Here is a 27,896-nt window from a genome sequence, read left to right on the forward strand (position 1 = left end):
ACAATGTTATGAAATCAGCTGAAGTAGTACATTAGAAGTCATTTTGATGGGGTATGTCTCTTGTGTAAAAAACGGGAAAAAAATAGATTTTTAGGATACAGAAATTGTTCAATTAATTGAATTAGAAACACTGCAAAAAATGACTTTCTTATTAGTATATTTCTCTTGTTTTCAGTACAAATATAAAAAATTCTTAAGTCAAGATGCATTTTCAGGCAAAATGACCTAAGAATATAAGTCTAATTTTTAGACCAAAAATATCACATTTGTGCTTAAAACAAGCAAAAAAAAAAAAAAACTACCACTACTTAATTCAAGAAAAATATTTTTTTGCATGTTTTAAGCACAAATTCACTTAAATGTATTTTTTCTAAAGCTAGATTTTTCTTAGGGGATTTTGCTTATCAATAAAATGCATCTTGATTTAAGATTTTTTTGATATTTGTACTGAAAATAAGACAAAAATACTATTAAGTAAGAAGTAAGTCATTTTTTTTGCTGTGAACCCACAACAATAAAAAGAAGAAAACTTTCAAAAAACACCCTGTGACATCCTGTGACAGAATTACTCCGAATATAGTCTGTATGCAAATGTACCTAAAAAAAAGGCAAACTCTGCAATTTTTTTTGTTTTCCCTGAGAACCAAAAACATGACTTTGCGGAGCTTAAGCAATGCTATAGCATCTGGTCTACAAAAAAAAACTGTATGAACAGTATTTACAGAATAATTATTAAGATCATCTTCAGGTATGTATTCACTGATCCACTTGACAGAAATGAACATAAACAGTGGAGTTTATAGGCTCGCATGAGTAGCTGTTGGGATGTAACTGACCTGTCTGCTGTGTTACTGAATATACTGTCTGAGTGCTATCGGTGAAGGTTCCAGTGCAGGGGACAGTGGTTGTCCACAGCTCTGCATTAGGCCCTGATGTGGAATGGGCAGAGTACTGAGCAGCGGCTGCACTGTCAGGCTCTATTTACATCCACTCTCACACCCACCCGGTCTATCAGACAGGGCCCCAGGGCGGAGCTGTTTGGAGCATTGCACTACCACTGAACTCCAGACAGGGAGTTCAGTTAGGTATTAGTCAGTGAGAGGAAATGCTATATATAAACTATGTAATATGTGACTTTACTCAGTTAAAACATTAGGCTAACACATTCACGACACGCTGTATAAAGATTAAGTTTTCGCATTGAAAACATTTATGTATTAATTCATCTAGGTTGAGGTAAGAACATAGTGAAATATTGAAAAACTCTGGTGTTTTCCTTTAAAAGTTGATAATCACAGTGTGATGTGTAAACCACCATGGCAACTGCAAAACACACACTATGAAAAAAAACACTCATCTGTGATGGACACCTAAACCACAAATTAAATTATTGCTGTGATTTTGGGGTAGGACAATCTTCCCAATCAACTAGACAAAGGAGAAGTGTTCCAAAAACCAGTATATATTTCTGTAAATCCTTTTGGTGCCACTATTGGTGCCTAAATCCTACACTTTACCTTTAATAAAAGGGGCAGGGATAAACACAGGTCCTGTTCACTCACCGGATGGTGGAGAGTTTCTCTCCTTTCCTCCATTCCCAAAGGACGATGGTGTGATTTTCATCCAGACCCACTGATGCCAGCCTCTTTCCATCGGCTGTGGATACAGACATATAACTCAGCTCTGAGTGCACTCAATATCAGTCACTAAATAACCGCATAATACTGTAATGACAAACGCCATCTTGGACCCACCAACTATTAAACAAGACGTCCCGAGTAATGTAAGGTGACAGTTAACAAGGCATCACTTCAGAGGGAATATGAGCTGAATAGCATTTCTAATGGGAATAATCATCTACGTTTAGGCCTGCGACGTTGACAGACAGTGGGAGGCTATTTTGCCTTGCCAATGGGAGGCTGCTTCTATAAACTGGACCGTGCTTTTATAACATACTGTAGATAGTCTGTTCACATTGTGAATTAATCAATACTTTTGAACAAACTTCAGAATATAATGGGTATAATTTGGTGATTGAATAGTCTTTTTCTGCAATGTCAATGGTGCAAAAAAATATAAAGGTCAGTAGCTGTCACTAGGGTATTATCATTTTGGAGTACGCATCTAAAGAGCACATATTGGTACCAAATGTATACATATCTGTACCTGCATGGTACATATTATGACCTTTTTAAAGGGTACTGCCCACAGTGACAGCTAGGGACAATTTTTAAACCATTTTTCCTGACAGTGTGTGGTTCTTGAATATAATAAGCTTTAATGTGGGCCAGATTTTATGCTGACTGTCAGACATCTGGACCTGCTAAACTAACACAGAGATTACAGGTGCCGCCCACAGTGATTGGAGGGAGGGAGTCGGCTGCTATTTCCAGACAGCTGCCAGACAGTGAGAACTGGCTCGGAAAAGATTCAAGTGTACATAACACCCACTGTTACAATATTTTTCAAAACTGCAAACATAAGATGTCTTCGTCTCGATAACGTAATTATACCTTAAATAATAATTATGGCTTAACACTTGATCTCAGAATGTTTAGATAATAATAATAATAGTATGCGGTCGAGCAACGCGACTTCTGGAGAACGAACCCAAAAACATGTTCGGGACGTGTCCGGCGGAACTGGCATGAATGGCCACCCTACTCTAGATATGTCTCAGATCCCTTTCTTTAATGCATGTGAGGGCTTTTTTATCCCATTTATCAGCAATTTATTTGTTTTCTTTAAATTATAGTCAAAACCCTCTTTAACAAGTCACATTTACATTTAGGCCCAGTTTACACGTACATGGTTATTTTGAAAAACTTAGACAATTAGACATCTCCCTGTGAGGGAGAACCCAAGCGCAGACGGTGTCGGGGAAGTGAACAATTAACATTTATTAAGACAAGAAACACTGAGAACACGGAAAACAAAAGCCCATGTGGGGGCAAAACTACATTAAACATGATGATACAAAACACTGACATAACATGACAAGAATCTAATGAAACATTAAACTGAATAAACAATGAAGACTGCATAACATAACACATATGAACCAGCACAAGACAAGAGACAAAAGGAGATTAAATAGGGGAAAACTAAACAAGATAACTAGGGCAACACAGGTGAAGGGGATAAACTAATAATGAATCATTAACAGGGACAACAAGGGGGCGGGGACTAGGAACGAGACACCAGAGGCACATGACCCAATATACAAGGTCATGAGCCTCCACATAGAACATGAGGCTGTCAGAACCCTGCCATCATGATAAAACATAAATATAAAACAAGACTCTTATGGCAGGATCCCGACATTCCCTTCGTTTGCGCCCTTTGTTTACACGCAAATGGAGAATTCGCCTCTAAAACTGATTCTTTCTAAAAACTCCGGCCGGAGTGGAGATTTTAAAAATCTTTGTTTGCACGTTTGTATGTAAACTGAGACAAACGTGTGTTTTGGCAGCCAATGTCACAGTATGTGCCAGAGCTCACTCCTACATCAAAAGTGCGACTTTGTTCAAAGTAATTCGTTGCTGTTGTTGCTATTTTCGGGATTCTGATTGGCTTACGTGGGCTTGAGCTTCTTGTTACACCGCCACCTACAGGTTTGGCATGCTCTTGATGGCATATATACATGGGTAAGTGTAAATTAACACTTTTCTGAAAACTGACATGTGTACACTATGTTACTTTTGAAACTGAAGAGGTTGAAATGTCCTTTTATGAAAATAGCCGCCCACGTGTAAACGTAGCCACCCACAAACAGAAATGTTGTGGGTGGGACAGGTAATACTAGGCATTGTTGAAGCTTTGGCCGTGTAATCATCGCTCCAGAGTAGAGTTCTTCATGAGTCCAAAGAAATGTACCCGACCTGAAATGACCTGAATCACTTTTATCTAAACCCAATGTGAATACATTTTTTTTTTTTTTTAAAGACCATACCCGAGACAAACCAAAAAAAATTAAGACTGGACCCGAGTCCGATTCAAACCAGTGGCAATTGTTTTGAACCCGACTGGACCCGAATATAGACAGAACCGATGTGTGTCAGGGTTTCCGGCAGAAAATTTGTTAGTTAAAGGAACACGCCCAGATTTTCGGAATTTAGATTATTCACTGTATCCCCCAGAGTTAGATAAGTCCATACAGTACATACCTTTCTCATCTCAGTGCGTGCTGTAACTCTGTCTGACACAGCCCCTGCTAGCTTAGCTTAGCACAAAGTCTGGAAGTGAATAGCTCCAGCTAGCAAACTGCTCCCAATAAGTGACAAAATAACGCGAACATTTTCCTATTTATGTGTTGTGATTTGTATAGTCACACCGTGTACAAATAACAAGGTGATATGAGACACAGCGATCTTTTAACAGTATGCATACTGGGAACTATATTCTCAGAAGACGAAGCACTGCTACATGGGCGGAGTGATTTGCAGTTTGCTAGCTGGAGCCATTCACTTCCAGACTTTGTGCTAAGCTAAGCTAAGCTAGCGGGGGCTGCGTCAGACAGAGTTACAGCACGGACAGAGATGAGAAAGGTATGTATGGACTTATCTAACTCTGGGGGATACGGTGAATAAGCTAAATTCCCAAAATCTGGGCATGTTCCTTTAAGGTGGTAGGGTTGGGCGAGTGGGCGGGGCAAAGGGCGTGGCAATCAAAGGGGCGGGGTGTATGCGTCATGATGAAAATTAAAATATTTTAATAAAATATTTATTTTTAAAACACTCAAATAAAACGTAATTTTGAAGAAACTATGACAAAAAATGAACACATACTAGATTATTAATGAATTTAATGTTTTTACACCTAATGGGAATATCTGCGTGATGAAGTGAAACTAAAGGGTTAATAAACACAAACTAAAGCAGATGTTGTAGAACGTCTGGCGAACGATGATAGCTACCGCAAAAACTGATTATTTCCCACTATTAATTACATTATCTTAAAGGAGTGTAACGGTAGCATGCCAATAATGCACATAAATAAAGTGAGCAAGAGCGCTCAACAATTATATCTAATCAACAGGCACGTGAAACCTTAGCAGGTTGCTCAAACAACACAATCACCAGCTAACTTACTTTAACATTAGAAGAACTACAATAACAGGCTTAAATAACCCCAAAACATAAGTCCACTTACAGTTCTCACGGACACGCGTTTAATCAACTGGCTATCGTCCAGACATGACGGACCACGTCTTATCTCATTTCGGCCGTGTGGTGCGCGTGCACGCTCGTGGTGTGAAGCCCGTCTGTGCTATTCTCCGATATGTTTTATCAACTGGCTAGTTATCCTCCAGACAGTGACGGTCCGGACCACGTCTTTCTCATTTCGGCCATGTGGCGCGCGTCCCAGCATCTCGCTATTCTCCGAGATGCACTTGTCGGCCTTTTGTGCAGCGAATTTTTTAATTTTTTTTTGGACGACCCAGTTAAGGCGGTAGGGTTTTCAAGCTTAGGCGGGCCGCCTTAAATGAAATATGCTGCGGGAAACCCTGTGTGTGCAGTCTGCATCCATGCAGGCAACAGTCAGACCACCAGTAACTCTGACCTCGCATTTTATTTGGCCCGCTGAGCTGACGCTTCTATGATAATACCCGACCTATGACCGAGGCACACTTGAAACGTTTAGACCCGAACCCGATTGGGTCTCGGGTCGGACCTCAGGTTTTTTGGATCTTAGTGGACTCGTGAAGACCTCTACACCAGACTACAACCCAACTTTAGCCCGGCTCACACTACAGGACTTTCATCCAAAATTTACCCCTAACCCATCAACAAATGTACCTGAGAAGTCAAGGGCACAGACCCCAAACTGGTGGAATCCTTTAAGTACAGACAAAGGCTTCAAAAACTCGGTTTCCCATACATGAATAGAGGAATCTCGGCCAACCTGAATAGGAAACATACACGAATATCAATATCAATCCCCATGTATATAGTAAATCAAAACATTAACTGCTGTCCTGACAATTCAGTAAATCTGTTACTTCATTATGCTACAGAAATGGCAAATATGTTGATATGAAAGGCAGACATTGACTGTTTGACTGTACCTGGCCTGTGGCTACATAGTCTTTGACAGGGTGGATGGCCAGACAGAGAATGTCATCATCATGGCCCAGGTAAAAGCGCTGTGTGTTTTGCTGTCTGTTGTACACGACTCCAACAGCCGCCACATGATACACAATCTCACCAGTCTGGGTGTAGAAAAGGTTACTTCTGCAGTCATAACCTCTGTAACTGCAACACACAGTAAGCATACAGTTGGTTATCTAATGGAATGGAATGAACAGACTTCTTCAATTCTGATGGCTTGTGGGACCATTACATGCACTATAAACTGATCTTGCATTTGGAAGTGAAGATCTTGCGATTAGAAGGAACCCATGACATTACCACTGCCAGTGTCAAGAACTTGACTTGCTGAGATACAGGAATGCCATAAACTATATATGCAATACCACATCAGCAGAGTGCAGTCATACAGTGATTGTACACTCACATACTAATTTTAATAATGCTAATAATAAAGATGGAAAAACAAATGTTTGATCAAATGCTTTGCATATGCATTCGAATGAAAGTTTAATATTTTAAGCATCTCTTTATCTTCCAAAGGCAGATCCAAGTCTACTACAGTGCCTCACAAATCTGTTAGAAGATTTACAGAGCCACTTCAAATTAACATTTTAATCACAAACCCTACTTCAGGTTCCTGTACTCATCTCCACCAATGCTTGTGACATGAGCTTGTTTATAGGTATCCTCAGCCTTTCGTGTAAAATATGAAAAGGAAGGGAGAGATGGGACAGTCCCCAAAATACTTCAGTGCTGGTCACATCATCTCAGGAACACAGTGCTGTGGGCTGTCAAAAAGGTGCTCTTTAATGATTCAAGAGACCATCAGGGAGTCCACCTGTATGACTCTGAGCTTCATCTGAGAAGCAGGATGCTGGTGAGCGCATTGTCACAGAATATTGGACTAAAAATAGAGCAGACCTGGTTGGCTAGACCATCAGTTAGCAGAAGATCAGACCTTCGTCCACACCTATTGTATGTGGATCTGGTAAAAAACTGCACTGGGGCCTAATGGTTTCAGTGTAAGGAAACTGATGAAATGTTCCTCAATATGAGGACATTTTCCAAAGGAAACTGTTTGGTAGACCTTAAATTAACAAGATTACCAAACTGCACTTGCGCTAAAGATGTCAACTAAGATTGGGAGTCAAACCTACAAATCTGACTAGACAGATCTTCGAACAGTGCTCTTATGGCGCTTTTCCATTGCATTGTACCCCACTGTTTGGGTCGGGTCAGCTTACTTTTGGGGGCTTTTCCACTGGGTTCAGTACGTAGTACCCAAAACTTTTTTTAATATCACCTCGGTTGGGGTTCCAAACGAGTCGAGCTGATACCATAACGTGACGACAAAACACTGTAGATCACTGATTGGTCTGAGAGAATCGTCAGTACTGTACCAGCGTCATCGCTCTAATGTAAAAGATTAGCTATACCTTCATGCTAGCTTGCGCTGTCTCAAGCAAACCAGTTGTCATCTGTGCTTTGCTGTAAGTTCCCAAACTCCCTTTTAACGGCGAAAAACATCCACAGGTTGAGATTCAAGAACATCATACCAATTTTTTCCAGACTTGCAGTTTGTGGCGGCACATTTGCGAAATGCACGTCCACATATATGCTTAAATGCAATTTAAATGAGGCTCAGCGGAGCGCGTCGACTAACGCCATGGGTGTTTGTTATGTGAGACAGAGGTAGTGATAAACGTGATGTGCAAACATCTATTTGTGGTGGTCAATTTTAATTTTGTGTCGGCCTGAGAAATAAATGAATGTATGGGAATGTATAGCATTCCAAGCGCTCTCACTTGTATGCTGTCACAGCAGCAGGCTAAGTAAAAATAGCAATTTGAACAAACAGTGCTTTTTGTCTGGGATCTGTTGCAGCTCTTACCCATGGATAAAGTGCAACCTCAATCCGCTGGCTGGAGCTCTCTCCCTTTTCTTCATGGCCATGGCACGGTGCTTCTCTTTACACTGCTCTTTAAGCTGAGGTAGATCTTCTTTGTAAACCTGGACAGGGATATCTGAGAATCAAATACTTACAAAACCAAATGCAGGATACGTGAGAACATGGATTTACTTTCAAAAACCTACTTGATCTAAGCAATGTCTTTTTTAAGTTATAGTTTTGGGCTTTATTGGACTGAACAGTCGATTACAGACAGGAAGTGATAGGAGAAGGAAACAACTACTGTAGTGTTGCTCATAGCACCATTGTGATACATCAGGGTGCAGCCCACATTATATGTGAATGTGATATCCATGCATTTGCAGACCTGTCGCCGGTATGTATGCTGCGTCTCCTGCTCAATTTCAGAGTCCATCTCAGGCACATCTGATTGATCAGAATCAGATTCCTCGCTGTGTGAGTCCATCAATGTCTCTGTAGGATAAACAGAGGTCTTCGACTCATGTATTGATTTTGCATTGAACTCTAGTTAAACACTTAATTAACAATTAAGCAACAATTCTATTACTGTTATTTCCTTAGAGGTCCTGAGTAACTTAAACTGAGCCAGTTTTAAGTTCAGTCTTAAGCCTTTATAGATTAATCACTGAGAAAACTGCTGATGACTAAGTAACAGAACTGCCAGCGTGAGCAGTGACATTAGGAAAATGAAAAGCTGCATGTTTGTCTGAGCTCTGCAATATGCAAAGGAATAAAAAAAAGTTCATTTGCATTAGTAAAAAATATGCTTCTATAATGGTTGTGCCAGGGGAGCCCGAGTTTTATGACATTTTATAAAATACATTAATTTATCATAAATTCTATGTAATTAAACCTCAGAAAAATAAGGCTACTGACCACATTGCATCATTCAAAAAGAACATTTTAGAATGTTTTGTCATAAAATTTCTTTGGAGGGCCACAAAGGGATGCAGCATACACAAGGGGGCCGCACGGCGAAAACGTTTAAGAACCACTGATCTAATGCATATTTCAGCAGAACATGAATTGAACCAAAATAGGTAATAACTGTATTTTTTTTTAAAATGCCATGCGTGGTGGCTCAAGTACGTCATTGAGCCACCTTTTTAGGCCCACCTAAAAAATCCTGAACACAGAAATGGTGAAAAACTGTTTAGAGATCTAACTCTGCAATTCGGTACTACATAAAGGTGCTGGTCATATAATCAGAATATCATCAAAAAGTTTATTTATTTCATAATTCCACTCAAAAAGTGAAACTTGTATATTATATTCATTCATTACACAAAGACTGATATATTTGAAATGTTTATACTTTTAATTTTGATGATTATAACTGACAACTAAGGAAAATCCCAAATTCAGTATCTCAGAAAATTAGAATATAGACCATTTACGCAAAAAACGGAAATACGTCAACAAAGCGTAAACGCAATTCCGGTATAAGCTTTGTTGTTGGTGGAGAAATGGCAGCTAGAATGTTTCCAACTTTCCTAACTTGTCTACCGAAGTTCACCAGCGCCAATGTGGTGAAGAGTGTGGGTATACATTCGTCCACTAAAGGGAACAAACTGGAGGTTTTAATACAGACAGAATGCCGGTTGGCAAAAGTTTCCCGTTCTTGCATGTTCACTCTTCTTGCTGCGGCACTTTCTTAACTTACTATTACTATTATATACTATTATAAACTATTATAAAGGTAGGGCCGTTTCTGGTTGGAAGACGAACAGTTTTGAACACCCCAGAAATGCGACTCTTTGACTCTGCTATTTTTCGTATCTGCAGCTACGATAACAGGAAGTTGTAATACACTTTGTTGATGTAATCCAGTCGAAAAATGCGGAAGTGCGTAAAAGGTCTATTGTAAAAAGGTTCAATATTGAAGACACCTGGTGCTACACTCTAATCAGCTAATTAACTCAAAACACCTGCAAAGGCCTTTAAATGGTCTCTCAGTCTAGTTCTGTAGGCTACACAATCAGGGGAAAACTGCTGACTTGATGTTTGTCCAAAAGACGACCATTGACACCTTGCACAAGGAGGGCAAGACACAAAAGTTTATTGCAAAAGAGGCTGGCTGATCACAGAATTCTGTGTCCAATTAATTTCCGGTGTCATGGCGGCAGCATAGCACACCTCGTTGTCCACCCTCCTCAAAAAGTTATTGTATTGTTTGTATGTCAGTTTTTTTCACTCCTTATGAATGGACTTTACTTGTACAAAGCATACTCAGGAGTAAATGCGGAAAACAAGACAAACCATTGCTGCCCAGAGAAGTGCGATGGATGAACTTCAGGGAGAGCTCGGTGAGCAAAATGCGGCTCTGGCGAAAGTAATAGAGGTGACGATGGCGAAATATTTTAATGAGGCTGACGAGAAATCAGAAGCTCGTTTCAATAGACTTGAGAAACGAATTGACAACATGCACGCAACCATATCGCGGCATACGGAAGAGATAAGGAGTATCCGCACTGAATCAGTAAATCTTCGGGAGCGCACTGCTAATGTGGAAAAATCGACTGCTCTATGTCTGAAGAATCTACATACCTGCGAAGCTAAACTAATTGAGATTGAGGATAGGGCACGCCGGGATAACTTGCTCGTCTTCAACCTCAAAGAAGGGGCTGAGGGGACGAATGCCCGCACAAACCTGATGAAGAAGATTGCGGAATGGTTTCCTGCTCTCGAACCCTCTTTGCCTGAGCTTATGAGGTGCCACCGTCTTGGGAAACCACCTGGTTCCGCGAAGGCACGTCCTCGACCGCTTATAATTAAGTGCCTTCGCTTTACGGATCGTGACCGCTTGCTTGGCGAGGCGAGAAAAAACCCTCCGGAGGTGGATGGCGACCTATTGAAGTTCACTGCAGACTATAGTGAGGCTACGACAAGGCGCCGGAAGCCTTGCTATAAGATTATGTATGAGGCTCGTTCCTATGGATTCCAGGCGTTCTTGCTTTACCCGGCTACAATTAAGCTCTCGCGGGGGAAAGACATTTATACTTTCCAGGAGGTTAGCGAGGCTGAAAACTTTGTTGCCTCCCTGAGGAGCTAAGACGTTGGTTTGATGAAAGCTTTGAGGGGTAAGACTGACTTGAGAAATTTATTTTTATAAAAACATTTCTAACTGCAGGTTCCGGAGGCAGATTTCTCCCGGTTTTGTTTATTTCACTTCAATTTTTCTAACCGGGATTATTCATTATTGTATTTTGATATGAACTTATTTGCTGCTAATTTCTCCCGGCTTGTTTATTTCACTTTAATTTTTCTAACCGGGATCATTCATGATTGTATTATCATATGAACTTATTTGCTGCTAATCTATTATTATTTTAATTTTATAAACCGCATTGAATTCATTTATGCTTTCTGGCTGTACTGAGTGGGCAGCAGGTTATATTTTGTTTAAGTGCTATGGCTAAAATGGCTTGATGCTAACTAATGGTTTGCTTAATTAAGAATGGTACTCTGACATGCAGCTAAGAGGTAAATTTTGTTTTGATGGAGGGTGGGGTGGCTGTGATTGTATTTCCATGGAAACTGGTATACTTTTTTGGAGGGAGGGTAGTCTTCTTTGTTTAGAAGACCTTAGATGGTCAGGGCGGAGCCTTTTTTGTTTGTTTAGGTTTGATGTTGTGGTTGTTGTTTTTTTCATTTTTTGTATTATTATCATTACTTCTGTTTTTTCTTGGTTTTCTGTGTGGGGGCATGTGTTTGCATGTGTGGTGGATAGGAGGGGGGGGATTGCTGACCCGGGCACCAACCTTATAAGCTTTTGTTGTTTAACCTGGTTTCTGTTTGGTTTTTCTATTTATTTATATGTCAAATTATATTTTGAATAAATGAGTAGTTTCAATGTTATGTCATGGAATGCGCGAGGCCTCAACTCTCCCCAGAAGCACATAAGCACTTTGAAGCTTCTTCACAGAAAGAATATCCACTTTGCTTTTATTCAAGAGTCACATTTTCTTGAAGCTGATGTACACAGGTTTAAGAATAAGTACTATCATGTGATTGCTTCTTCTTGTTACACCAAGAAGAGCAAAGGTGTATTGATAGCTGCAAAGTGTAGTTTAAGTTATACCAATTTGGGCACAGGGGGATCTGACGATGGCCGAATTACTTTTTGTAAAATAGCTTATAATGGTATCAAAATTGCATTGGTGAGCGTTTATGCTCCAAATTGTTTTGATCAATGTTTTTATAACACATTGGCTTCTATACTAACAAATCTCCCAGAGTACCATCTTTTAATAGGGGGTGACTTTAATGCTGTATGGCTTCATGATATTGACAGAACAGGTGCAATAGAAAGCAGAGATCAGCGATTGGCATCTATTGCATTGAAAAAATTGTCTTCTGAGTATGGAGTGACGGATACATGGCGAATGATGAACCCCTCCTCTAGAAAATTTTCCTTTTTTTCATCTCGTCATAAGTCCTTTTCTAGAATAGACTATATTCTTGCATCTAAAACTCTTTTTAGTGACATTCGCAGTACTGAAATGACCCCAATATCTTTATCTGATCATAGGGCTGTCTTGTGTAGCTTGTCATTAAGAATTGGTCAATCTAGGGCTGTTCGTTGGCGTTTTAATACATCTCTTCTCCAGAATGACATATTTAAACGCGAGATGGAGGTGGAGTTAGAAGAATTTATGAAAATAAATGGTCCATCAGTTGATGACCCACGTGTGTTATGGGAGGCGGTCAAAGGGTGTATCAGGAACAAAACTATATCTTTTGCATCTTATCTTAATAAATCTAAAAAACATCGTATTAATTGCTTGGAGTCTGGAATTGCTGCTCTTGAGGATGAAATGCTAAGCAATTCCTCACCAGAAAATATTTGTAAGCGACAGAAGTTAATTGATGAATTCAATAGCTTATTAAGAAGTGAAGCTGAATTTACTATTCATCGTATTAGGCAAAATCATTATTATAGTAGTGCTCGCCCCAGCCGTTTGCTAGCTTATAAAATAAGGAAGAATGATGATCTAGCAAGGATAGCAGCAATTAGGACTAAAGAGGGGGATATAACGTCTGACCCGGCACTTATTAATAGTACCTTTCAAGCATTTTATCAAAATCTTTATACGTCAGAGGTGCTTCATGATGACAAAGCGTGTGCTGAATTCCTTCAACCGTTACATCTACCCAAATTGTCCTCTGAAGCTGTATGTTTTTTAGAGGCACCCATTCAGTTGGAGGAAGTGCGATTAGCTATTGAAGCAATGAGAAGAGGTAGATCTCCAGGTCTGGATGGAATGCCACCAGAAATGTACGAGGCCTTTTGGCCCCAGCTTGGCCCTCTACTGCTGAATATGCTTAATTTCTCTATTAATAGAGGCTCCTTCTCTACTAGTACAAACATTGCAATTATATCTTTATTACTTAAGAAGGATAAGCCATCTTACGAACAGTGGCGGATGCAGAACGTGACATATGGGTGGGCATGGATTAAGTCCGGGTGGGCCTGAATCTATGGGTGTCACTTTTGAATAAGAAACTATAACAAGTCTATAAAATTCGTCAAAACTTCAGAACACTAATTTAAACAGCATACACACACACCCGAACTGCACGTCACATTTTTGACATTATTGATACTTTAAATTGTAATGCAACGTGACATTTATTAAGCCTTTTTGGTAAAAAAAAATATTGGGCTCTCATAGCCTACAAAAAAGAACCTGCACGCAGAGACAGGAAATATAAATGAACCCAAAAAAACCTTATACTTTTTTAAATAACCTATTAAAGTGTTTAAATAAATACGGCTACTAAATGCTTAAAATGAAGCTTCTAACATCATATTCTCTTCATGCAAATCACTAAAAATATATTTTCGTTCTCACATATTTAAGTTAACTTACTAAATAAAGAAAGAAAAAGGGAATTGCTAGAATAATGTTAGACTCTGGGGTTAAACGAAATGACAAATAAATAAACATTTAATATACTTTTTGATGAGCACAAGAGCAAGCCTACTCGTGAAGAGCGGAGCCGAGGAGCGCGCATATCAGACGTGAACGAAAGGAATAATGGATTTAATGCTTTCACTTCATTTCGTGACAGTTTCACTTGTTAGTGAGGATATTAATGACTGAAAATATGACGCCGAATTACATACAATATTATTACCTAACTAAATCTGAGAGAATGCAAACACATTACAATATTTTTTCCTCCGCCCGACGGCCAAGGCGCATCATTTTTTTTAGCCCGACAGGAATTCGCCATAGCCCGTAATGGACGTCGGGCAAGCGATTTTGCGAGGTTTGTTTTGTGGAAAGACTTTCTTTAAAGTGAATTTCGTTTTGTGTAAATTGTATCTTAATATTAATCAATGTTTGATCAAACAATTGCCTCGATTTAATAAATAAGAAGCAAACCAAGAACGTCTGTGGTGTGGATTGAAGTGAACCCACTATATTTCCGCAGCCTACGTCTTTCTGCTTTAATGCATTTCTTAAATTAATGTCTCAATTACACAGTAGGCTTATAGGTTGTTATGATAGGCTATTTGTTGCTTAAAAGCAATAGGCTATATTGTATAAAGTGTAGCAATAAACGTGGCGTGACTTATAGTGCTGCTATATCGCTATATCAAACAACATCACTATGATCAGATGTTTTCTTTCTATTTTTTACCCCGCTGTCATATTTGTTGTGTGTTTATGTTATTGAGAGGAAAGCGCGCAGCACATATTTATAACGTGTTGTTATTCAAAATACGTTTTCTACTTGCTTGCAAAAAAAGTTCTCAAAGTGATCATGGCTGAAAGCTGCTCGGGAATATTTCATTATAACGCAACATTCAACTGCTTTAATAGTTTTTAAATAGTTATCAGGCTTACTTATAATTTTACTGTTTTTAACATAACATGCAATAGATAAATTACACCACATAAAGTAGTATACATGTCTAACTATACAGAGTAGTATTTTTTACATTTCTGATTGGGCGGGCCAGCTGTCAATCTGGGCGGGCCCAGGCCCGCCCAGGCCCGCCCATAGCTCCGCGCCTGCTTACGAATGTTCCTCTTATAGGCCTTTGAGCCTCCTGAATTGTGAAGTCAAGCTGTATGCTAAGATATTAGCTACACGTTTAGAGCGCTATATGCCCCTTTTGGTCCATCATGACCAAACTGGGTTTATTAAATCTAGATTAGCATCGGACAATGTCCGTCGCTTGCTTCACATTATAGATTCAGCTTCTGTCTCAGAAGATCAAAATGCTATTCTTTCATTGGATGCTGAGAAGGCTTTTGATCGACTAGAATGGGGTTATTTGTGGTCTGTACTCCATTTTATGGGTTTTGGTGATGGTTTTATCTCTATGATAAAGCTACTATATACTAATCCTTCTGCAGTGGTCATAACGGGAAGCAACTGTTCAACTAGGTTTCCTGTTACAAGATCGTCTCGTCAGGGTTGCCCCTTATCTCCACTTTTATTTTCTCTGTCTTTGGAACCTGTTGCCCAGGCAATACGGCAGTCAAAGGTTTTAGAACCAATTATTATTTATGATACACCACATTGCATCTCTTTGTATGCAGATGACATTCTAATTTTTACAAGTAATCCTACTAAATCCCTCCCACACTTACTTATTATTTTTGACCATTTTAGCAGAATCTCAGGGTACAAAATTAATTGGACAAAATCGGCTTTAATGTTGTTGGGGGGACCGAATGATCAAAGACCTCTTCTTAATATTCCAGTTGTTAGTACTTTTACATATTTGGGAGTGTCCATTTTTCCTTCACTTAATTTAATAATTGCTGGAAACTATAATAATGTTCTAAAAAATGTGGAAGGGGACCTAAATAGATGGGGTATGCTTCCTACTTCTTTTCATTCCAGACTTTCGGTAATTAAGATGAATATACAACCTCGTATTAATTTTGTAAGCAGTATGATCCCCCTTGCTCCACCGGATGGTTATTGGAAGAAGCTACACTGAAAAAAAAATCCTTTCAATTTACGTAATTTTAATGTGTACATCGGTCCCACATGATCCGATTGTTTAAAACCAAAATAATTTTCTCAAATTAATTTTTATGTGTCAGACCAAAACATTTTAATTACTTTAAGTAGTCTAATAGAAATATGTTGACTCAAAGTGCTATTTCTCTTTACTATAACACATTTATTTTGTAATGTTTAAGTAATTTTATTATGTAAGGGGACTAGATTTTCATCTCTAATTCCAACATGCTTTTTTAATGCTTATATTATGGGATTATGTAACTCTAAAGCAATTTCATTATGTCTCTGGCACCAGAATAATAATCCATAATTATCCAAATGTTATTTATTTCTTTTAAAATACAAAATACATTTGCATTGGCATAAAAAGCAAAGAGTTTTGTACAAATGTTTAGTGATATTGAGGCAAACCACTGCTTTCAGATCATCAATTCATTTAAATCACTACACATTAATTCAATAACAGTCAATAACTATCACAACAATCAGCACATGCAGTACATACATAAAGGGGCAATTTCCCGAACAGGTTGTAGATTAATCCATGACTAGGCCCTCGTTATATTAGGATATTTTTGATAAAATAAAGTTTACAAACAAACCTACCTTACAAAAACAACACTGGAGTACATCTTTAGACAAAACAATGGCACTGATATATGGCATTGCAAAAGTCTGGGACTAGGAAAAGCCCCATCTGTGAAACTGACCCAAATGTTTAAAATAGTTACTATCACAGTAGATTTAGAAGTGCTAAAGCACAAACACTGCATTCCAAAGAGACATGCAAAACAGTAAGTACTATTATTTATAAAATGGATTTACAAACTGGAAAATATCACTCCTTCAGAAAGTTAGAGCTACAGCATTTATAAACTGTTAAATCAAAGATTCAACAAAAACAAAATACAACAACCATTTCCAAAATCGACTCTGAGCAGCAAACTGTTAATGTATTAATCAGAGAAAACACTTAGAACAGATAAAAAATTCAAAAATGAGCAGCACAGTCTTTCTGATCCTTTCACTGAAAGAAACTGTTCGTTAAAGTTACTCTCAATGAAGTTTGGATTTCCTCAAAAATAAAGCGGAGATCAGGTTTAAGGCATACATCAGCTCAAACACGATGTTGCAACACTTTCATGGCTTCCAGGACTATACAAAGATCCTCTTCTTCATCACAAGAAGCATGTTGTTTGAGAGCACAAATCCCAACATTGGTGTCTTCAAATGACCTCACTGATGCTGACTTCATCCATGCCCTGTACAAAACAAACAAATGTAGTTAAAGAAACAGAAAAAAGGTTACTGTTACAATAAAAGTGTCATTGGAAATTAGTACAATGCAAACAAATATAAATGTAAGTATACAGACCCATGTGCATTGCCACAGCATGTTACAATTGGTAACAAATACATGGGTTACAAAGCAAGGCAGCTGCACTGTCCACTGCTCTGGTGTGTGTGTGTGTGTGTGTGTGTGTGTGTGTGTGTGTGTGTGTGTGTGTGTGTTCACAAGGGATGCTCCGATCGATCGGCCAATAATGGCATTAAATGACTCGATCGGTGCTCGCTAAATCTGCCGATCTCATAAACCGATCTTTCTGTTTACTTTTGTCATCAAAAGGATCCTGAATGTGGCTGCAATTAAAGACATTTTTTTACGTAGCACAAGCATTTTTACAACCCTTTGCTCATGTGCGGCGTGCAGATTTGTATGTCTCTCTTTGCCTTTACAGAGATATGCGTATTTTCTATGAGGACGTGCTCCGGTCAACAGCGCGAGGCGTCTTCACATCCCCATCAAACAGCGTATACAACACATATATATCACGGACAATTGCATCCTCTTGCCAAAAGTTTCTTATTTGCATGCGTTTTAAAGTTTTGAGCGTTTAAACTTTTATTTTCCTCACAGCTGCTTGTCTGCGTTCAGCCGCCGCCCACACACACAGCAGCCTGTCATCAGTGCACGTGAACAGAGCGATCTCTCTCTCACGTCTTAAAGCTGCAGTAACCTAATTCATCTCTCAATAAAATCACTCTCTGCTCTTGACTAAAGAACTTTTATACTTCATACGAATGCGTGTATATTTAATTAATACAGTAAAGTCCGTGAAGTGTTTTATTTTCAGTACTTTTAGGAGACATAAGCCTTTTTAAAGCCATATTAAATTTCTCTATGCAGAATAAATATTTGTTGTGCTTATTTATTTGAGTCACTATTAAAACAATAATATACCTAATTACTGCAAGTAATATAACAAAGGCAACATCCGTGGTATTATTTTATCTAGAAAAAATGTAACAGTTACAGTCATCAAAGAGCTTACATATCAGCTTTAAAAAATTAGAATCGGTATCGGCCGATCACGAAGATTACAAATCGGTGATCGTATCGGCTGCAAAAATCCTGATCGGAGCATCCCTAGTGTTCACTACACTGGAATGAGTTAAATAAAGAGGCCACGTTTCGAGTGTGTGCTACCACACCTGACAATCACATCAAAAGTGAATTCTCTCATTTTCTCACTCTCATGTTGTTACAGACCTGTATAAATGTCTTTGTTCTGATAAACATGAAGGAAGATATTTATTTTGAGAAATGTTTGCAACCAAACTGTTCATGAGCCCCATTCACTTCATTAGTATTATTTTTCCCCACTATGGAAGTGAATGGGGCTTATGATTGGTTTGGTTACAAACATTCCTCAAAATATCTTCCTTAGTGTTCATCAGAACAAAGACATTTATACAGGTTTGTAACAACATGATAGGGAGTAAGTGATGAGAATTTTTATTTTTGGGTGAACTACCCCTTTAAATCTTCCCAGGTGTTTTAATGACCCGTGTGCCAAACGATGTTGTAACTAAAACATACTAAACGTTCTGTACTTCCAACAATGTTTACACATTTTTATGTCTATGAATCTATATTACTTACTTCTGTCATTTGATCATTAATTGTTTGAAGTCTTTTTGCTAGCTGTCCTCCTTTCTGATAGAAGAGTTTCGTCAGGTTTTTGGATTGGAGGTCCAGGTGACACAGGAACATAAGACAGTAGTGATTCTTTTAAATTCAGCATTTATCTGAAAACAAATTAACCAACCATTGTATATTTGAGTACTGCGAGTAAAAGAATAATAATTGTATATTAGTTAAAAAAATAAGATATAGCTCCTAACAGCAGTACAAAAGTGAAAGAAATGACTTACCAATGCTGTGTAGCGCATGAAAGGATGATGGACCTATAAGAGGAAATATTCAGATGTGAATCAACACACAACCTCAAATGATGAAGGTCACACATACACAGAACAATAATGAAATAAGTATTATATCTGTCCTAGGACGCAATGTTGGACAAAATGAGATCTTAAAACAACAAGGTTCTCTTCTGAAAACGTCAGCTTTAAGGTGTGGCACATCAAAGCGATTTTTTTCCAGTTAATATACCAGACGTCACGCGAGACATTAAAAAAAGCTTTTTCTAATAGAATCAAGTGTTGCTCGTGGCGTAGCGAAGTCATGAATAACTGACGCGGGTCTGTTCATCTGATTAAGCAGACCGTTTGTTTCATACGCAATGTCATTATTAATTTAGTCAATTGATATCATCTGGTAAATTACTTACATGGATAACGTTACTCTGGACAGAATAACTTTTGGTTAGCGTTTTATTTGTCCTGATACGTTTCCATAGAACAGCTGAGTAAAAAGTGCCTCAAAAGTCAACTCAAAGCTGCCAGTTTTCAACTCGGATAAAACTACCAAACGTGAAATAACGTTAAACAGCTGACATTTTTAAAACGCTGTGTTTTTCTTCATGAGCTTGACTGACTGTTAACTTACTCCACCAACCTCCTCCAAACTAATATTTACTACAAGTCATTGCAATGGCTACATATTGTAAACAAAAATAGTCTATCTAGTGAAGATATATCACGTATGAAGTGAACATAAATAAATAATAGAACTTACTTTAATAACGTGGTGTCCGTCTGAGAGAGCTCTTCTGACTGACTGACTGACTGCTGCTGAGTCTTCGTTTTGGCGCCCAAAACAAACGATCTTTATTCTTCTTTTATGGCAATCGATGTCCTTCTCATTGAGCTATACTGCCCCTGCTGCTCAGGAGGTGCCGTTTTGTGTGCAAACCCAATTTTATTGCTTTAAGTATTCAATTCAATCAATTTTAATCAATGTGAGAATAATGTGTTCATTTTACATTCAAACAAAACATTTTAATCCTAATCAATTAAATTATGTTTACACAAGGAATATAAATATTTTGTGTTGCATATACATGTTTATTTTATTTAAATTCAAAGACCCACTAAGTCCATTTTTTTCAGTGTACAAGGAATCATTAGCTCGTATTTATGGAATAAAAAAAAACCTAGAATCAAAGCATCTACATTACAAAGACATAGATCATCAGGAGGTGTCAATTTGCCCAATTTTGAGTGGTATTCTTGGTGTTTTGTTTTGCGTTCGTTTGCTATATGGTCTAATCCAGAGACTTTGGTGTCATGGCGTCCTATTGAAGAACGTCTAGTACAACCATATTGTTTGTCTAATTTGGTCTATTCTAATATACCCCATAATAAAATCAAACGGGATTTTGGGCCAATAATTTCTTATTTACTCATGATATGGTACAAAGTTAATCGATTTGCTAACATTTCAAAAACTTTCTTTGCTCAATCTCCTATTTTTAACAACCATTCTCTTCTAATTGAAAAGAAACCAATTGTGTTCCCTAAGTGGAGCAACAGAGGGATTTGTGTCTTTGGGGATATTATAGGGGAACAGGGTCTTCGTGCATTCCATGACCTGGAGAGATCTTATAATTTAACGGGCACTTTTTATTTTTATTTACAGTTGCGCGCTGCGATGCGTGCTCAAGGTGTTCCTTGGGGTATTGAGTTGGAGAATCATCCACTTCATGTAATTGTTGATACCAAGGGTAAAATGAATGGTATTGTCTCAGTCTTATATAAGTTTATAACAAAAGCTTCATATAAGCCATTACCTCTTTTTAGACTCTGGAAGACAGATATTAACATCTCCCAGGACCCAGACTGGTGTACAGTCTGGTCAAATATATTATTATCCTCTCGGAATCTTGACCATCAAATGATACATTATAGATTAGTCCATAGGTCCTATCTAACTCCGAGAAGATTGCAGCAAATGAATTTTAGAGATAATCCATTCTGTGATTTTTGTACAGGCAATACCGTTGCTACTTTTTACCATATGGTGTGGCAGTGCCCAGAGGTTAATAGATTTTGGTATAGCATTTCTTCCATTCTGTCTAATATTGTAAAGGAACCTATCCCTTTTTCGCCTTGTTTGTTTTTGCTTAATGACACATCATCTCTTAAACTAACAATAAACAATCGGCGTCTTCTTCTGGCGGGTTTGACAGCCGCTAAAAGAATGATAGTCTCTCGCTGGAAACCACCACATACACTATTAAGAAATGGTTTTCTTTTTACCGGGATATTGTCCAGCTAGAGCTTTCAACAGCACGTTTACATCATGCTAAAGCTACTAATATTGATTGTTGGTCAGAGTTATTAGAGATGTTGAATGAAATGATGTAGATAAGACTAAATTTTATTTATTTTTGCTTTTTTCTTTCTTTCTTTTTGGATTGGATATACATAGTATGTGTCATGTATAAATGAAATGATCGTTATGTTGTATATATACCCTACTTAGCTTTGTGATTACTATTTAGAATATTGAATGGATTTGTATGGATTTCATAGTTGTGAAGGAGGAACACAGGATGTATTTGATATTTCCAAAATGGACGATGGTGGGGTGGCAAGGGGATAGGGGTGAGAGGTATGTGTGTGTGTATGTATATTGTTGTTGTTGTTGTTCTTTGTTGTGTGTTTTTTATATTTTTCTTTTTTTTTGGGCTCTATACCTTGAGCTAATCTTGTTCAGGGGTTGGAGGGTGGGCTTGGGTGGGATGGGTATGGGGGGAGAATATAAGGAGGTGAAGGAAACAGGCATTGTATTAAGTAATATTTTATTGTTTTTCTCCTCCTTGTAAAGGTGGTGTTGTCACCTCCTATATCTCCATAATCACTATTATAATATAAATAAAGAATTGATCACAAAAAAAAAGAATTCTGTGTCCAAGCATATTAACAGAGAGAGGCGAAAGGAAGCAAAAGATGTGGTAGAAAAAAGTGTACAAGCTATAGGGATAACCACACCCTGGAGAGGATTATAAAACAAAACCCATTCAAAAATGTGGGGGAGGTTCACAAAGAGTGGACTGAGCTGGCGTCAGGGCTTCAAGAACACCTACGCACAGACGTATGTAAGACCTGTGTTTTAACTGTCGCATTCCTTGTGTCAAGCCACTCTTGAACGACCCACCGCATATCGCCTGGGCTAAAGACAAAAAGGACTGGACTGCTGCTGAGTGGTTCAAAGTTATTTTCTTTGATGAAAGTAAATTTCACATTTCCTTTGGAAATCGGGGTCCCAGAGTCTGAAGGAAGAGAGAAGAGACACACAATCCACGTTGCTTGAGGTCCAGTGTAAAGTTTCCACAGTCAGTGATAGTTTGGGGTGCCATGTCATCTGCTGGTGTTGGTTTTCTGAGGTCCAAGGTCAACGCAGCCATATATCAAGAAGATTTAAAGCACTTTCTGCATGCTTTCTTCTGCTGACCAACTTTATGGAGATGCAGATTTCATTTTCCAACAGGACTTGGCACCTGCACAAAGGGCCAAAGCTACCAGTACCTGGTTTAAGGACCATCGTATTCCTGTTCTTAATTGGCCAGCAAACTCGACTGACCTTAACCCCATAGAAAATCTATGTGGTATTGTGAAGAGGAAGATGCGATATGCCAGACCCAATAATGCAGAAGAGCTGAAGGCCACTATCAGAGCAACCTGGGCTCTCATAACACCTGAGCAGTGCCACAGACTGTTCGACTCCATGCTATGCTGCATTGCTGCAGTAATTCAGGAAAAAGGAACCCTAATCATGTATTGAGTGCTGTACATGCTCATACTTTTCATATTCATACTTTTCAGTTGGCCCAGATTTCTAAAAATCCTTTGTATTGGTCTTAAATAATATTCAAATTTTCTGAGATACTGAATTTGGGATTTTCCTTAAGTTGTCAGTTATAGTCATCAAAATTAAAAGAAATAAACATTTGAAATATATCAGTCTGTGTAATGAATGAATATACAAGTTTCACTTTTTGAATGGAATTTGAAATAAATAAACTTTTTGATGATATTCTAATTATATGACCAAAACCTATAGTTTACAGTCTTTGTGGCGTGTTTCAGCAAAACATTTCTAACATTTATAATGTGTTTAAAAACGATATTTTTCTGTACTGTTTGTACTGCATCTAACTACATTTTACATGGGTACCGTGACTGTATTTAACAGCTCTAAATAGCTTGTTGCTTGGGTGTTTTTCCAACACTGCCTAAATGTTTTATAGAGTTTTATAGAGACAGTTTCATACCTTGAGGAGCTAGGTGAAGAGTTTCTTTTGACTTCCTTTCCGGAACAAACTTCCACTGGAATACTGAGTGGTCAGCACCACCAATAGAAATCACCCACTGATAATCATGTGACCATCTAATATTGGTTATGTGTGCAGAGTGTCCTAAATATTTTTTAAACTTTGCACCTGAAGGTCAAAATAAGACAGAGAAATCATAAATAATGCAATCATAATGCAAAAATAAATAAAATGAAAACAGGACCCACCTTTCCTTACACATGGGTACCGAAATAATTTAACCAATCCATAATCGTCAGCAGTAATTAAAACTTGGCTACTAAAGTTTGCATCCACAGAGTTGATGTCATTGATATCTGAGTATTTGGGCCAAATCCCGTTCACCTCTGGTCCGAGGACACAAGTCCATGAGGACCACTGGACAAGCTTCAGTTCTTCCCTATTTGTCACTTCCTTGCCACCTAAACACAAGGAACACCAGGAGAGACCTAAATGAAACTAAATTCAGGGGTGTCAAGATATATGTGGTAGTTGGACTATTAATAACTTAAAGGTGCAGTGTGTAAATTTTAGTGGCATCTAGTGGTGATGTTGCGAATTGCAACCAACAGCTCAGTCCACTGCTCACCTCTTGCTTTTGAAACACATAGAGAAGCTACGGTTGCCGCCACCGGACAAACATGTCATAGTTGGAGACAACTTAGTAAAAAATTGTGTCCGTTAACCCTCTGGGGTCTAAGGGGTTTTTAGGGCCCTGGAGAAGTTTTGACATGCACTGACATTTGTGCTTTTTTCAGTTGCCTAAAAACATAATAATGGCAAAAGTCTTATAACACTGTGTTCAGCACAAACTGGGCTACTATATTATATGATCAACATGTATGTACATGTTTGTATTTTTGAGAGAAAAATGTTTATGCGTGGTTTTTGAAAAAGCTAAATTTTTAAGTGACTGATATAAATCCAAAAAAAACATACTAAACATGTTTTCCCAAGACTTTTCAAAACAGGATCTAGTAGTCTAGAGTTTTTTCTTTAAAATGATGTGAAAATCATTCGGCTTACTCGTTTACAAAAGACAATATATTGATTTACAATTTCAAAGTCACTTTTTGGTTAGGAAGGCAATATGCAAGGAGGCTGGAAGCTCTTGAATAATCTGTGATTGACAGCTGAAGAACAAAACACTTGCATATGAGCTGCATAATGAGCCTTTAGGCAGTAAGACGACGCCTTGTTATGTGTTTGTTTGTGAAAGCAACACAAAAGAAATGCCTTCCCATGTATGATCCTGCGTTAAATAAACGTACTGTGCAGAGATATACGCGAACAAACAGGGTTTTAGATGTGTTTAGATGCGTCTTAATACAAAAGGGCGTCAAATATGAGGCATTGTGTGTTTGTTTGTGCGTTTGGCCATCGACCGCGTCTGACGGAAGCACAAAGAAAACAGCGCCTGGAAATAACTTGTATTTACAGGCGAGAGAGCATATTTTACAAATTTACCACAAAGCGCGTCAAATATGAGGCATCGTGTGTTTGTGTTTGTGTGTGCGTTTGGACATCGATCCCGTCACACTGACGAAGCACACACTCGCGTCTGTTTAGAGATAACTTTATGCGCGAGTAAACAAGTAGATGTGATGTTTACAATCGCATATTTTATAATGATACCACAAAGCGCGTCAAATATGAGGTATTTGTGTGTGCGTTTGGACGTCGATCGCGTCTGTTTGATGAAGCACACACACTCGCTTCTGGAGATAACTTAAGTTACAGTCTGAGGCAGTAAACAAGTAGATGTCATGTTTCCAACACTTGGATTAAAACTCAACACAGCACTGAATGGCTACAGAGACGGAGTCTCCATTGACTGGGGTTGACTAATGAATATGGATGATCTCTGCTCTTCTCTTCAATGGAGCGGGGCGTGGCTCATTATAGATAATGCAGTAACACGAGAAAGAAGGTACATCTCCCTCTTCTAACACAGTTAACAACGAATTACAATATTTGTTTTCGATTTCACTTACATCTTCCAAAAGCAGACATTCCAAGCATTATGTAGACATGTATCTTTTGTTTATATGACAAGTATTCGTTAAGTTACAATTAATTTTTCTGACGTGTTTCTGAAAGGACTTCACTGAGGGAGAGAGAACAAAACACGCATCATGTTTATTTTCTTAATTTTGCGAAAAGCACAACATTCTGTTTTTATTGGGAGTGGACAGATAAAAACTAGACACTTTAACTTTTTAAGTGATGTATAAATCATATCTGTATGTCCAAAATCAGCAGAGTTATCTAACTCTCTTTGCGGAGTGATTGAAAAATAAAGACTTTGCGGCGCCCGCGCCGCCGTCGACCCCAGAGTGTTAAGGGCTTCTGTAGAAACATGGCTGCACAAAATGGCGGCTTCCATGTAAGGGGACCCTCTGTGTATGTAGTTAAAACGTCTCATTCTAAGGCAATAAACACATAACTGTTCATTATGAAAGGTCATTATACACCCCTGATAATTTAGTTTTGTATATTATTTTGCATTTCTGTCAAGAGATCCTTCTTAAAATTACACACTGCACCTTTAAAGTAACAACTGAAGCGTTCATAAATGGCAAAACCAAAAAAGAAGAATTTAAAAACTAATTAAACTCTAAACCAATAACATAAAAATAAATTAGATAAAAGTCAGCAGTTGACTGGGCTGGTTAACCACTGTGACCCATCCCTAGAAGCTAGTTTACCAACATGTTCTGTGTATTGAAGCTGGTTGACTTTGCTGATAGCTATAAAGCTTGACGGAGACACCAAGCATTTAAATACAAGTGTGATGTCTTTTCAACCAATAAAAACAGACACTGGACAAATCCATGAGAGGATGGAGGTCTTACTGGGGATCCTGTAAAAAAGTCGCCGGCCATTGCCATCGTTGGTCTGCAAGAACTTGCTATCGGTGGACCAGTCCATGTGTGTGATGAAGCTTGTGGAGGCCACACATTCGCCCACCTTCTTGTAGCGTTGCATGACATTGTATATGTCCACCGAGTTATCATTAGAGCCCACAGCTAGGTATGATCCATCAGGGGAGTACTTCAGTTCATGGATGGCCTCTTTACGGTCCTTTATGTGAACCACCTCCGTCATGTCCCTGCAACACCAGTACAGTTCTAACCTACCCAGTCTCATGTAGATGCATATAAATAGTACAAAGTGTGAATATCGTGCATATGATACACCAGTCCTCCCCATTCACTTAAACGGCGCATCTTTTTTTGCTGTTTTATTTATTGGTTTCTCAATGTTTTAAACCATTTTCGCTTGGTTTTAGGGTTAGATTTGAGATTTGCTTAAGGATGTTATTTAATATACAGGTTACTCCATGTTTTTGTCTATTTATAAGCCATGGTCGCTTGGAGTTGGGGTTAGAATTGGGGTTTGGGTTAGGATGTCATTTTTATGTAACAAAAAGTTGTTCTAACCCTAAACTCAAGCGACAACGGTAAAAAAAAGGCAAAAAAAAATTTGAGAAACCAATAAATAAAACAACAAAAAAGATGCGCTGTTTAAGTGAATGGGGAGGACTGGCGTATCATATGCACGCCAAATTGTAATTGCCGTTTGTATTGCACGATTTTTACACTTCGTGCTATTTATACGCAACTCCATGAGACTGGGTTCGTTCTAACAAAGTAGACATAGTTCCCAGAGGTGCATGTACCCTATGGGGTACTAAAGGAGATTCCAGGAGGTTTTCGGAAAGGTAATTTTCTTTGTTAAACATTTTGTTTTTTATTATAATAAGACAATATCAAATCTGTTTAACTGTTAAAAATAATGAATCACAGTAAATCTTGTGATTTCTTTTAGTTAATCATACACAAATTAGGTTCCTTTTTAAGAAAAGATAACAAAACCTGTGTGAGTGTGGTGTTTAGTTTCTTCAAACAGTTTATATTTCCTACTGCTTGTACAAATATACAAAATAAGTTCAGCTTTTAAATTAAGAAGAGGTACATGTAAAGACTTCTGAACCACAATATTAATTTAAAGGGGTCATGACATGTGTTTATTATTATTTTATTATTTTCCGTAATGTGTATTTATAATATTCTAAGTTTAAATTCCCCTGTTTTCCATCCTCTGAATAAAACAGTCTGATTAGTGTGCTTCCCCTTACTTTTCGTGTTCGGCTTTCTCGGTGTTCCGCCCACTTCTATGATTGACACCCTACATGCAGCTCCTACTACAGCTGTTTTAGTACAGATACAGGTTTTTAAACAGTCTTTTAAACACATTGTGTGTTTATTCATGTCGCAGACACCCAAACAATCTCACAGGCACAATGATAAAAGTTTT

The 27,896-nt window shown here is 38.2% G+C and overlaps 1 protein-coding gene and 1 long non-coding RNA gene across 3 annotated transcripts in view; both read right to left on the reverse strand.

Moving 5' to 3' along the window:
• The window catches only part of LOC129417192 (echinoderm microtubule-associated protein-like 5), a 157,013-nt gene that overhangs the window by 63,009 nt on the left and 66,108 nt on the right, over positions 1 to 27,896 (reverse strand). For both annotated transcript variants that reach the window (XM_073864905.1, XM_073864904.1), the window contains 8 exons: positions 26,432 to 26,688; positions 23,786 to 23,998; positions 23,538 to 23,705; positions 8,369 to 8,475; positions 7,984 to 8,102; positions 6,068 to 6,254; positions 5,799 to 5,904; positions 1,563 to 1,656 (listed from right to left, as the gene is read on the reverse strand). In XM_073864905.1, coding sequence (XP_073721006.1) covers positions 1,563 to 1,656; positions 5,799 to 5,904; positions 6,068 to 6,254; positions 7,984 to 8,102; positions 8,369 to 8,475; positions 23,538 to 23,705; positions 23,786 to 23,998; positions 26,432 to 26,688 — 1,251 coding nt within the window. The remainder of the gene's footprint in view (positions 1 to 1,562; positions 1,657 to 5,798; positions 5,905 to 6,067; positions 6,255 to 7,983; positions 8,103 to 8,368; positions 8,476 to 23,537; positions 23,706 to 23,785; positions 23,999 to 26,431; positions 26,689 to 27,896) is intronic.
• On the reverse strand, positions 15,986 to 20,368 carry LOC129414715 (uncharacterized). Its single transcript, XR_012368327.1, has 4 exons — positions 19,997 to 20,368; positions 19,231 to 19,263; positions 18,959 to 19,104; positions 15,986 to 17,276 (listed from the first exon to the last, which is right to left on the reverse strand). It is a non-coding gene; the product is annotated as an uncharacterized lncRNA (long non-coding RNA).

This window comes from Misgurnus anguillicaudatus, unplaced genomic scaffold, assembly GCF_027580225.2.
Source record: "Misgurnus anguillicaudatus unplaced genomic scaffold, ASM2758022v2 HiC_scaffold_28, whole genome shotgun sequence".
Taxonomy (NCBI): domain Eukaryota; kingdom Metazoa; phylum Chordata; class Actinopteri; order Cypriniformes; family Cobitidae; genus Misgurnus; species Misgurnus anguillicaudatus.